At 42.8% G+C, this 13663-nt stretch overlaps 2 protein-coding genes across 2 annotated transcripts; one reads left to right on the top strand and one right to left on the bottom strand.

Moving 5' to 3' along the window:
- Positions 1 to 1337: 1337 nt before the first annotated feature.
- Positions 1338 to 5961, top strand: LOC125751803 (lysosomal protective protein-like). Its single transcript, XM_049031082.1, has 11 exons — positions 1338 to 1501; positions 1751 to 1862; positions 2503 to 2637; positions 2768 to 2926; positions 3118 to 3209; positions 3484 to 3568; positions 4064 to 4210; positions 4569 to 4699; positions 5197 to 5359; positions 5474 to 5563; positions 5763 to 5961. The coding sequence occupies exons 1-11, from the start codon at positions 1338 to 1340 to the stop codon at positions 5841 to 5843; spliced, it is 1359 nt and encodes a 452-aa protein (XP_048887039.1). The 3' UTR covers positions 5844 to 5961.
- Positions 5962 to 7501: 1540 nt separating this feature from the next.
- si:ch211-122f10.4 (cathepsin A-like) lies at positions 7502 to 13218 on the bottom strand. The gene is made up of 11 exons (XM_049030105.1): positions 12950 to 13218; positions 12235 to 12346; positions 11957 to 12094; positions 11582 to 11743; positions 11396 to 11487; positions 10980 to 11064; positions 9283 to 9426; positions 9018 to 9166; positions 8603 to 8765; positions 8082 to 8171; positions 7502 to 7867 (listed from the first exon to the last, which is right to left on the bottom strand). Exons 1-11 carry the CDS (start codon positions 13114 to 13116, stop codon positions 7784 to 7786), a joined length of 1386 nt encoding a protein of 461 aa, XP_048886062.1. The 5' UTR covers positions 13117 to 13218; the 3' UTR covers positions 7502 to 7783.
- Positions 13219 to 13663: the final 445 nt, after the last annotated feature.

Here is a 13663-nt window from a genome sequence, read left to right as displayed (position 1 = left end):
TTTGCATAAGTGAACGGACCTTTTTTTTTTTTTTTATCCACACATAAATGTATGAAATCATGAAACAAATCCGTATATCTGAAGGCAATAAAATAATTGCAAATTAACTAATCTATTTCGTCATCTAACAAAAAACGTATCTAGTAAAGGGTCTCTGGTAATCTACCGCTGATCCCAGGCAGCAGGGGTACACTCAGGTCTAAGACTGTTTCTGACAGAGATGCAGGGCCTGAGCCAGACATAGGCAAACTCTGCAGCTGCCTGGGGTCTGATTAGCACAATGGGGCCTAGACAGTCACGAAGAAGAAAGGAAAATTTTATATATAATATATATAATATAAAAATATATTTAAATATATTTTAAATATATATTTAAAAATAAGAATAATTTCACAAAATAAAAGAATTAAAGAAAATTATAAAACTATATACATATACAAATGAAAATGTTTATGTGCAGGCAGAAACATGGCCGGCTCTAGCTGTTGGCAGAATAGGCAGTTGTCTAGGGTCCCAGTTGTGGAGGAAGTGAAATGTTCATTAGTTTTCTTGGTGCGAGGGCCTCTCCAGTACAACTTTACCTAGGGCCCTCAGAAAGGGTAGAACCAGCCCTGCAGAGTCACCAGATTACCTGACTGTAGAATGAGACCCTCATGACAGAAAGAACACGCAGTGCCCACACTCTGGAGGTGGGGGCCATCAGTGTCACCCACCATGTCACGCAGAAGATTAACAGGTATTTCAAAGTCAAAGGACTGAAGGCTTAATCTCATTCTACCCGCAACAGGACAAATGCTTCATATAAATTTCTAGGAAATCACTATGACGTGCAACATATTTACTTTGTTTTTTAATGGAAAGACGTCTGTACCTTAGTCAAATAGCACCTATAACTGATTGGCTCCCTCTGGTACAGATGCAATCTCTTTTTTAATGTAATCCTTTACAATGAGAGAACGGTCAGATAACATAAAAAGGCAAATTCAAAGAAAAACAGGGGTCACCAGAATAACATTACCTGGCCTTTCTGAATGACACGAGAAAAGAACCAGGATATCAATGTGAAGACAACCTGCATATGTAACCTGTCATGATCATGAGCTCACAAGGAGTGTGGTTTATGAAGTCATCTTTATTATTAGTACTTTTAATATTAAGGAGACCTGTAATCCTCCTCTTCCACAACGCTGGCTATTCCAAACTGTTGAAACACGTGTACAATCCTTGGCCTGATTGCTTTATCATTTATATCGGCCGTGGCTGATAAGATGGCTATAAATCTCACGTGCGGCTGTGAGCTCAGACATGCAAGGTAAAGAGCACAGAATACAGCCAAGATGCTCCAGCGCCTCGTCTTGCTCTCTGTCGTCTTCTTCGTGAAATGCCTCGCCCAGGATCACGCCGATCTGGTCACCTCCCTGCCCGGACTGACAGAGAGCCCAAACTTCAAACACTATTCCGGCTACCTTCAGGCTGGTCCTGGGAAATACTTCCACTACTGGTAAGTTGGCCGAGAATTCCCATGAGAAACTCCAGCAAAGAGCAGCATCAGTAAGTGAGATGTTAGTATCAGTGGATGATGGAAGGTAGTGTTGTCATTCAATAGATTAATAAACATGTGTTATTTTTAAATTAATAAATATGTTAAACAACAGAAATCTGGGAAGACTGAAAGGTGAAAATACAGGAAACTGTGTTGGATGAGACAAAACTAAAATGTGTGTGATGTCTGCTTGGGGCTTCCCTGCAGGTTTGTGGAGTCCCAGCATAGTCCATCGACAGACCCCCTGGTGCTGTGGCTGAATGGGGGCCCAGGCTGCAGCTCCATGGAGGGCTTCCTTGCAGAGAACGGACCTTTCCATGTGAGTGGCCTACATCTGCAAGGACATGCAGGAAACTGTGAATGATGCAGGGGGCCCGGATGTGGACAGGGGCCGTAGAACAGGTCCACAGTGATGGTCAGACTTTTTACATCTGAGGTGATCTTTTGTCATTTGGACCCAGGATTTCAAGCCTGGTCCTTGTGGAAATGTGCAAATGAGAGGTGTCTGTACATCAAACAGGGCCCTTCAAATCTGGCCCTCCATTACAAATCCAGACCTTGTTTAATAATAACTGATTCTGATTGGCTAAAGGCTTCACACCTGGCTGACAGGTCAAGGAAGACTGGAAAATCAGCACGGCTCGGACCTTGAGGACTGTGCCCCGACATAAAACTAAAACTGGCAGCAAAAATCACATACTTTGCTACCAATTTATTGTAATACTGGTCAAATACTGGTATTGTGTGCTTATTAATTTATTTGCGGCTGGAGGATGAATCAATGTCTGTATTGTTTATCAATAGAATTTGTTCATCGCTCTATATATCAGGTTACATTGAGGCCAAGTGGGAAGACAATCAGAATCAGAACAGAATTCCTTGTTTTTATAAATTCCAAATTTATAAATTTTATAAAATCTCTTTTTGTTCTCATCTTTCTGTTACCTTATTCTTAACAGCTGAAGGACAACGGCAAGGTGTACATTAATCCCTTCAGCTGGAACAAGCAGGCCAATGTGCTCTACCTGGACTCCCCAGCGGGGGTGGGATTCTCCTACTCCACCAGTGGAAACTACGAGATCGGTGACCCTCAGGTAGCATCTGCTTCTAATGAACTGGTGCAAATTCAAACGCTAGTGATCCGCGCAAGATTTCAGTTCCACAAAAACGTTACAAACTATTTCTCATTTTTAGCATTACCCATTATGTTGTCATTTTTCTTAGGTGGCTGAGGATAACTACCAGGCTCTTCAGCAGTTCTTCGTCAGGTTCCCGTCTTTTGTCAGCAATGACTTCTACGTGTTTGCAGAGAGTTACGGCGGAGTTTACGGTCCTTCTCTATCTAAGCTCATCGCCAGTGGCCCTGCCAAAATCAACTTCAAGGTGAATGCGCGAAATGCCATGTTAAAATGCGTTAAACTAGTATTTCTTCAAGTATTTCAGAATTTACCTACCTGACGATTAATCGAAGTGGGTGGCTTAAGAGAACGATTAAGCTAATAATAACAAAGAATAGTATTCCAATGAACTCTGACAGTGGCGGACAGTATAGTAACAGGGTTTTACCTTAACAGGGATTTGCGGTGGGCAACGGCATGTCCAGCTACGCTCTCAATGACCAGTCGCTCATATATTTCGCATATTACCACGGCCTCCTAAGTGAAGAGTAAGTTCCTCCTAGCTGCCTAATGTTAATCTTACTACGACGTTACACAAAAGCATTTTGATCTGTGTATTTGACAATCTAACGACAAAGATAAGTGGCATCAATTACTTACCCCGCTGTCAACACTGTGCAGCACTTTCGTTTTCAAGCTACACGTGTTGTGAACAGAAGCATAGCTCTGATGAAGAGCAGCAGCGGTTATAACCGTGTTCGGCTGATTTGATCAGTGCCTTCTCACGCTTAATGGGTGTTCTCTCTGGTTATGTGTTCCCAGGCTGTGGACCGATTTAAACCAGTACTGCTGTAGCAGCGTCTCCTGCAACTTCTATAACAACAGCGACACCTCTTGTCAGAATTCAGTAAGTCTGCAGTTTTTCCATTTATCTATGCTTTCAACTTGACTAGGCTCTGTTTAATTGTGTGGAAATTTAACGCTATCTTGAAATTTAGCGCATTATGTACTCTAGTAATACCACATTAATTAATAACTCGACAAAATCTAACAAATGTTCACTTCATTATGTAATAGCGCCTGCGTTTTGTAATAGACAGCTTGAACACCATATGTAATAAATTTCTTTGTATGTTGTAAAAAATTATCATTACAAAATGCATGAGTTGCATCTTTTTAATGACGAAAACATAACACTGCATTATGTAATAAGCAATCAAGATGGATGTCTTCATTGACACTTTGTCAGGTTATTACATAATGCTGGGTTATTACACAATGTGTCGCAATGTTTTAGCAATATGTTCAAACGGGGGAATCAGAATGAAGTTTTAACACTACTTGTTTTTATGGTGATACTGTGTGTACCGTTTACTGACCGTACAAGTCTGTGTTCCCTCAGGTATTCGATGCTCTCTATGAGGTTGAAAGCATTGGACTGAACATCTACAACCTGTACGACCAGTGCTACGGTGGGGTGCCCACTAGTCGGTACATTTCAGACACATCTAATCTCTTCCGCCAGTACAGATTCACGTTCAAAGCCCCGGTAAGTGTTTAATGCTCCCAGACTTTGTAAAAGACTATTAGGGTTAATGTAGATATTAAATTCACTGTTAAGACAGTTATTATTGATACCATTACTCTCCTGTACATCGACTTAGCAGGTTTTTTTTTCGGAAAAGATACAATAAAAGAACTGACAAGCAGCACATTGACCAATTAAGAAAATGAACAGGTGTTATATGCAGATTTAGCGCCTGTGTGAAACAGGAATGGTGAATCCATAAGCAACGGCTTATCCAACGCCATTTTGATGGATGTAGGCGTTTACTGAGAGTGATTCTAAGAGCTTGGTAGTTATGTACTACTGAATATCAACCCAGCTCAATTACTCCCCCTACCAGCAGACGATGGCATCTATCCCAGGTGTCCCCATGTGCATCAATGCTACAGCTATGTACTACTGGCTGAACACACCCAGTGTGCGCACTGCCCTGCACATCCCCAGCAGTGTGCAGTCGTGGGAGCTCTGCAGGTAACAAATGATCTGCCTGCCTTCAATGGCTGCTTATACGCCAGCAGAAAAAAGTACCAAGTGGTAACTTTGAGGTTATAATTATTTGTAGCTGCAAGGGTCTGCCAAGTTTAGCCTACCTGTAGGTAAATGCACTTTTTAGTCTACTGTAAGGGACAGATCTGGAATCCGAGGAACATTTTGGTACCATTGGGGGTACATTAATAAACAAAACTGTACCATGGCTATACCCTTTTTTTGTACTCTGAAGAGCAGGGGTCTGCAACTCTGGTCCTAGAGAGTTACTGTCCAGTAAGTTTTATTTCTACCTGGCTTCTGATGAGCCACACCTGTTCTCAGGTAAATACCAGGAACAGGTGTGGCTCATCAGAAGCCAAAGAGAATCGAAAACGTACTGGATAGTCCAGGACTGGAGTTGGGGACCCTTGGTGTAGCAATATAGGCAAGGTTAATCAGAGCTTTGAAATTGTTGTAAGAGTACTGTGTCCACCCTGAAGCTCCACAGTGGGTGACCTCTACCAGCGGGTCTACATGGATATGAGTCCCTTCTACGAGTACCTGCTTCAGAAGAACCTAAAGATTCTGGTGTACAATGGTGATGTTGACATGGCCTGCAACTTCCTCGGTAGCAAGTGGTTTGTGGAGGGTCTGAACCAGAAGGTATGGTCTGCAGTAGTCCTGTCAAACACTGGCATGGGCATCTATGGTTATAGGTTCCTTTAAGATGTGCTGCCATCATTCTGATAAACCTACCCACTGATATGCATCTTGCAGCTGGTGAAGCCATACCGTCCCTGGTTCTACAACAACCAGATAGCTGGATATGTGGCACAGTATGAGAAGATCACCTTCCTCACTGTCAAGGTAGGGATAGAGATGGGGGCACATGGTCATAGGCAGTTCTGTGGCAGAATCATTTGTGCAGGAAATATAGTTTACCCTACAACATTCTAGACATTTTGCGGTCTGGAACTGAATTACAGTGCACAGCTCACTTTGATAGGGATATTCTACAGTTACTTATTGAATGTGACTGATGGGTGTTCTTCCTATGGTTGTACAGGGTTCTGGTCACATGGTTCCTCAGTACAAGCCAGGTCCAGCTCTCCAGATGTTCATGAACTACCTCTCAGATTCGTATTAAATGCAGCACTCATCCTGTCATTCTGTGAATATGTACTGTAATAGAATATTTTAAATACTCAAATCATATGTAATATACATAAAAATCATAATAGCATTATTAAAGTTAGTCAAGTATGTGCAGGTGTCTGGGCTTTTTCATTTGTTTCTCAACTCTAGTTAAAAATTAAAATTAATATCAATGAGAGAACTGTCTAGGACAGTGACCATATGATCAATACTGTGTTCAAAATCCATCCATCCATTTTCCAAACCGCTTATCCTACTGGGTCTCAGGGGGTCCAGAGCCTATCCCGGAAGAAATGGGCACGAGGCAGGGAACAACCCAGGATGCGGGGCCAGCCCATCACACGGCACACTCACACCATCCACTCACACATGCACACCTACAGGCAATTTAGCAAGTCCAATTAGCCTCAGCATATTTTTGGACTGTGGGGGGAAACCGGAGTACCCAGAGGAAACCCCACGATGACATGGGGAGAACATGCAAACTCCACACACATGTAACCCAGGCGGAGACTCGAACCCGGGTCCCAGAGGTGTGAGGCAACAGTGCTAACCACTGCACCACCATGCCGCCCCGTGTTCAAAATCATGTACGTTTTTTTACGTTCACCAAGATCATAAATCACATTTCAAGATAGACGGGACCTAAGACATAAATGGTTGAGAAAACATTTATTTAAAAAAATAAAATAACTCATAAGCATAAATTTATTTTTTTGCAAGTAGAGACTGACACGGTCAAGCCCACCCCCTACCCTCGATCAAGAGCTTCAGTCACGGTATAAAGATGGTGCTTAATTCAGAAAAAAGTCCCTTTTTAATAAATCTACAGTCTTGACAGCATTTCCCCGTGACACGGTTCCCCCTATCACCACATGGGAGGAAGCTTCAGGGGAAGCTGTCACATCAGACAAAGCCAACATACAAACTACACATCGCAACGCCAGCGTTTTTGCCGTTACCTCACAACTGCACTCTGCTAATGAGATGCAAGTTTGTCAAACTACCGTTTTCTCCCACCTAACTGTTGCCAAAGTCATCCAACAGGGAAAAAAAGGACTCAATTGTCATCGTGAGCTTGGTGTTTGACCGGAGAGGTCTATATCTGTCTGCATCTCTTTTGAAGGAATTTTCAGCCATATTTGCCAACATAAACAATAACGGGTGACTTGGGATTGTGCAGACCTTGGATTTACTCCCCCTAGGACAGAGGTGGGCAGTCTTATCTGCAAAGACCCAGTGTGCTTGCAGCTTTTTGGGATAACCTCTAGGGAAGCTGTTCAAACCCAGGTGTGGTGACTCTTCAGTCGATCAGTCCTCTAATTAGTAATCTAATTAGGAACTGCAACAAAAACCTGCATGCACAGCAGCCATTTCTGAATAAGACTGCCCACACCTGCCCTAGGATATGGGTTTGGGAATACCAGACTTAAACATGCACAGTGTATATAGTTTTATGATAGTTTTCTTGATAAAGCCAAACTAAACTGTCTGCAGGAACCCCAACTGTTTCAAGGCTGTACCTTTTGGTGTAATGATTTTAGAGAACATTACAGAATTCTCCATTTTTTTAGGAAGACTCGATCCATGCAAAAACTGTAAAGAAATATTTTCTAATGACGATGACTTTTACCAGTTTAAAGGATGTGCAAATCCCTGTAATGTCATAAAACAGTAAAAGAACTTGATTTTTGGCTTCAGCGATTTGGAAAAATAATCCCACTTATTCATTGATTGACCCCCTTTCATAATTGCAAAAAGTGATTAAATACTGGCAAGGATGTAATCAAGATAAGGATCTAAGGATGACCTTTAACAAGAAACCTCATTGCATAGATCCAAGGCATCAATCAGGGAGAATCACAGATTAATATTTTCACAGGGGTACCCTTTACAGGTATAATGGTGCAGGAGAATATGGGAAACATCTGCTCAATAGGAGCCATTAGACAGGAATGACTGGAACATGTGGTAGGCGGGTCCCGGAGCCCATTGTGGGACCATGTGCCCTGCCCCCTGTTGGTGGAATAAGGGAGAACAAGGAGTGACAAAGGGAAAAAGACCGTTATAAAACCTTACACGAAGCAATACATCACAAAAACGTGAGTGAAAAGAGATTATGAGAGATACTGAAAATGTAGACCAAAGGATCAATGGATGGCAGGACGACAGGATAACAAAAAAGGGGAAGAAATGGGACCCGATATCATGTCACAGACTTCACACTCACCTTGACAGTCAGGAAAGTAATGTTGCCAAACTGCTGGTAAAACCCAGCGACTTGGTTGTCAAACAGCCAGTGCTGGTAGGGTGTGGTTTCCTGCATGTGGAAAGACGACGACAGACCAAATCTTCATTATCAGATGCCCAGTATTGACCTTTCCACACTAAATAGCACTAACTGTACTGATATTTGCAATCACAAAACAAGCTGAACCATCTCACATCCTCAATCTTCTGCTTCCTTGTTTAACATTTTCTGCACTTCCCTGCACACATCAAACAAACTATCATCACTTGTAACATGCAGTACAGCTTTCAGACTCAAAAGGCTGAAACGCCAAACCCAGCATTCCTTCTGGCAATCAACACTGTTCTCCGCTCTCCTGCACTTTTGCTCATTGCAACACCAGGCTACTTCATCTTGACGTTCTTCCCTCCGCTGCCCCCTCCTCATTCTGACAGTTTGCCTCCCCACTCCTCCCTGTCCTACTCCCCAGCCAAAATCACTATCCATTCAAACATCCTGACCTTCTGGTTGAGTGCCTCCACAAACCACTGGCAGCCCAGGAAGTTGCAGGCCATATCTGTATCCCCGTTGTACACCAGCACCCTTAGTCCCAGGCTCAGAAGCTTCAGGTAGATGTCCCGCATGGTCTCGTACTTAGTGTGGTAGTGGCCTCCCACCTCATCGCTGCAGGACAGAGGTCAATAGCAATAGCATGCTTCAAATAAATATTGAAGTAGAGTGATTTGCAACTAATCAGTAATCAGGATTACAATGTGTCCCCTAAAACCTGAAGATTTTATAGAGGGAATGAAATGATTTGAGCCCTGAAAAGCGGGAAAAGAGATGTTTACGGGTGATGGGATGGTCTGGATGATCTGATTCCTAGTGATGCATGAGAGAGCTGGTTTTTGCCAGATCCTCTAGTGGTGGCGTCACCTGCAGATGTCCCAGGCAGGCAGGATGTCTGGGATATGCAGTGCCTTCCGCACATCACCGCGGTTCAGCCAGTTAATTTGAGCTGTGCTGTTGATGCAGGGGGGCACCTCTCCGATCCCACCCCCCACTGAGGCACCCACGGCGACCAGCTGGAACCAGAGCAAGAGGAAGGTTCATCCGGGGCTATTTTTACCACGACATCAGCTCTTTTCCAGTGATTCCAACACAATTCGTCAGCACAGGCAGGTACTGCCGTGGCTCCAACCTGGTTAGTCTCCCAGTGCTTCCTGTAGGCCCTGAAGTGGTACCGCATGGCGTGCTGGAATGGGCCAACCCCTCCGGCACAGTCCAGATACAGAGCGTAGACATTCAGGCCTAAGCTGTACACGATGTGGAAGGCCTGGGACACCTGGAACCAGGAAATAGCACAAAAGAAGGGAAGTGTTGCATTCGTTAAACTGAGTGTGCGTGCGTGTCCATGTGACTGCATCACAGACAACACACATACATATATACGTACATATACCTACACACACCCCTCATAGAAGGTCTCGGGACGCTTGCTTAATTCTATAAAAAATGTTGCATATTTTTTGGTTTAACAGAAGTCCACTGACATGCAATGTTTAACATATCTGCACATATCCTCCATGCAGACATTTTATTTTTTTCACCAACTCATTCAGTACTATTCTTGCCATTTTGCTATGAACTGCAGTTGTAGTCACTGGCTCCCAAAGGGACACTAAATACAAATGTTTGCCGATTTGTTATTGCAAAGGTGTTACTCAATAAAGGTACCCAACGAAACCATTTGGCAATTAATCTTTTAATTTGGAACGGCTCTTTCAATTGCCACTTGAAATTAATGTTTTACTTAAAATACTGGCTGTTTCTAATGTGAGATTTTATATATATATATATATATATATATATATATATATAGGGGCAGCATGGTGGTGCAGTGGTTAGCACTGTTGCCTCACACCTCTGGGACCCGGGTTCGAGTCTCCGCCTGGGTCACATGTGTGTGGAGTTTGCATGTTCTCCCCATGTCGTCGTGGGGTTTCCTCCGGGTACTCCGGTTTCCCCCCACAGTCCAAAAACATGCTGAGGCTAATTGGAGTCGCTAAATTGCCCATAGGTGTGCATGTGTGAGTGACTGGTGTGTGAGTGTGCCCTGCGATGGGCTGGCCCCCCATCCTGGGTTGTTCCCTGCCTCGTGCCCATTGCTTCCGGGATAGGCTCCGGACCCCCCGCGACCCGATAGGATAAGCGGTTTGGAAAATGGATGGATGGATATATATATATATATATATATATATATATATATATATATATATATTAAAAAAAAAAAACAGCAAACCAAACATAAATAGGTATAATGATTTTCAAGACTGCCTTGTACTTCGGTGGACCAATATCCAAAACATCCAAAATATTCAGAGGAGAAACCACCGTTCCATGATTCAGCATGGTGTACTTTACTGATAGCACTTTACACACAACATGCTTCCCAGACTTTTGTTTGGTTATGCAAATCAACTTGCAATTCCTAATTTAAGAAACCCTGGCAAAGCCTATTATACATTATCATAGAAACTCTGTATGGTACCGGAAAGTTCTTTATGCATCTTCATGAAATGAAAGTGCACCATTGTTCACTTACTGTACAATCCCGAGACTACAATTCCATCTTACATTTTACATATTTAGCAAACTTTTTTTTCCCCAAAGTGACATGCATTCTTAAGAAAGCAGGGTCAGACAGTCCCTGGAGCAGCTAGGGATTAAGTGCCTTGCTCAAGGACCCAACAATGACATCACTCTGCCAATGCTGGGATTTAAACCAGCGACCTTGCAAACACAGGGACCGTGTTCTAAGCCACTGAGCCACACACTGCCCCATGAAATATTGATCTCCAATCAATGAGAAACTGCCAAAGGAAGCCCGTGTCTCACCGCTATGGAGCACGCTGGACTGCTGTTGTTGTAGAAGTTGCAGACGTTGTTCTTACAGCAGTTGCTGTTTAGATCTTCCCACAATCTAAGGTGGAAAGCGCACAGTTGACACTCCGTTACACCATCACGTTTTACTGCAGGCCTTGCATAATTCAGACCCATCCGTTCTAATATAGTTCTGACTACATTTCACAGTTCTTGAAAAATCACTGACTCATTTAAATTTCAACCAAAGCCACCAATTAGATCTGTATACATGACCCTTGCATTTTACACAGGAAACTAAATTGTTGCACTATAAATATTTAATTGTTACGTCAATGTATTCTACTCCACTGTCTATGTTGGTAGAGGCGACTACCTTCTTTCATGGTGCATGTGCACAGTATCAAAGTTGACTTTGACATTTAGCTTACGCGTTTCCAAATAGGCCATGGAAGTTTCCAAAGTAGATGAGAGACTGATCGTTGATGTCAAAGCTAGTGATGCCATTTCCGACAGCAAAACCCTGTTTAACATAGAATTTTTAAAAAAGAAAAGTTATAAACCCCATCTAGAGAGTGGGATCCTTATTGCGGTGCTTCCATGGGAATATGCATTACCTTGAAGTTTGTTTTGAGCGATCCCCCGGTTGCCACCCTAAGACTCAGTGTGGGTGCATAGATTCCACCGTAGCTCTCCCCGAAAATGAAGAACTCATTCTGGATAAAACTGGGAAATTTGCTGAAGAAACTTTGAAGTGCGAGGTAGTTGTTGTCAGCCACCTGTCATCACAAAGATTGGACTGGACTACGTCAGATTGTTCTAGAATGACACCCTTGAGAAAGAAAAGCTTACACTTTCTGACCCCAGCAGTTTAGAGAAAAGCTGTTTGGCCTGGGAATCAATATTATCAGTTTTCAAAACTTCTACAAGCAAAATCGTCACTGATTTTTACATTTTGATGCCATCAATACTGATGCTTTTGGGAGACCCACCTGGTCGTCATCGGTCTCATACTGCTGGTCATCTGAATACGAATAGCCCACCCCTGCTGGTGACTCCAGGTACAGCACGTTGGCGATTTTATTCCAGCTAAACTCATTCTCATAAAGAGTGGCCCCATCATCATTTACCTATTGGGAAGCAAAAAAGGAAAAAAAAAGCGAGACATGTTAATCATGGAAGACTCTACTACCTTTACTCCATGGAACCATATACAATACACCCGTCATACAAGTTTATCAGCATAAGTCCACGTTGTTTGCATACTTACATGAAACGGTCCATTCTCCGAGAGAAAGCCATCCAGGGAGCTGCAGCCTGGCCCGCCATTGAGCCACAGAACCAAAGGGTCTTTCTGTGGGTTATTCTGAGACGTTACAAACCTATCAGAAAAGAAACAAACGGCCACGGAGGTTGTACAGCCACGTATACAGCGAAGCACACGGAAGCATATACCAAGTTTCCTGGGTAGTATTCTGTTGCTATAATAAAATCTACATTCCGATATAATAATAGATATTACCGATTAACCTTTATGGGCACTGATGACCCCCTTCAGCTGATCCTTGATTCTCAAAGCATTAATGTAACACGTTGCTTGCATATTGTACATTACATAGGCAAAATGAACACTTTTCCGACTATACTGACAGCAAAAGCGTCAACGCGTGAAACATTTCCTAAATCTACAGTCTAACCATTCAAACATTCTTTGGGTAAAGGTATGCTTTCCCAAAAACATTATTACTAGACAACAGAATTATACATCACGATTCATTCGAGGTAGTCGCGCGCCTCTAACCGAAACAGGCATATTTCCGGCTTCTTTTTGACGTTGTTAAAACACTTCTCTCGAAAGTTATCAAGGAACAACTATAAGAACTGACATGCCGCGTTCCTTTACATTCATACATGTAAAGATAAGACACTAAAAGGTCCTATCCCCGTGTTCCTCAGCCAGGTTTACCAGTAACGAAGGTGCTTACCAGTAATGAAGATACTTCCCTGGACTCGCTTTTAGGTACCCCGACCACTGTCTGTAGTTCGGTTTAAAAGACATTCCAGGTAGACTGGTTATTTCATCGGGATCGTAATATGCCCAAGTAGGGCTGCACAAAACGGCGAAAACCCACAACAAACCGCACAAAAACATCACGTCAGCATCTAAAACTACAATACTATGAGCAGCAGGACGGCTGACTTCTCTACCCGTTTTACCTCCGATAGGTCATGTGACTATAGCAGCCACTTAGTCATGTGACCTCACACGTTATTCCACACATGTGACATATTATAGCTCAAGATAGAAGTAGATTCTAGGCAGGGTATAGCTTATTTGAATCTGTCCCAAAAGAAAACATGGCAAATTGCCTTTCGAGTCTGTTCTGTCACTGGGAAAATAATTAAACTGCTTCTTAAACGGAAACAAGTATTGTAACCATTCCGGAAGCCTCGCTGAATTTCTTCAAATATTATTGCTGCTAGATCGAATTTGGAGTCTCGTCACGGGTTGTCCAGTATTTTATCAGTGTTTAGTGCGTAAAAGGTTTAAAGTATGCTGTTGACAATTTTACTGCTGGCCCGTAATAAACATACTCTCATTTGTTTTTGAAACAGATGTAAGAAATATGGCTCTTGCACTTTGGCAGTTCATTTGTGGGTATTTATGTGGATGATTTACGTGAACCCTGGCTAGGTCT

This window comes from Brienomyrus brachyistius, chromosome 11 (genome assembly GCF_023856365.1).
Source record: "Brienomyrus brachyistius isolate T26 chromosome 11, BBRACH_0.4, whole genome shotgun sequence".
In the NCBI taxonomy this organism is placed as follows: domain Eukaryota; kingdom Metazoa; phylum Chordata; class Actinopteri; order Osteoglossiformes; family Mormyridae; genus Brienomyrus; species Brienomyrus brachyistius.
Note: the sequence above shows the minus strand (reverse complement) of the source record. Positions and strands in the feature narration are given on the sequence as shown.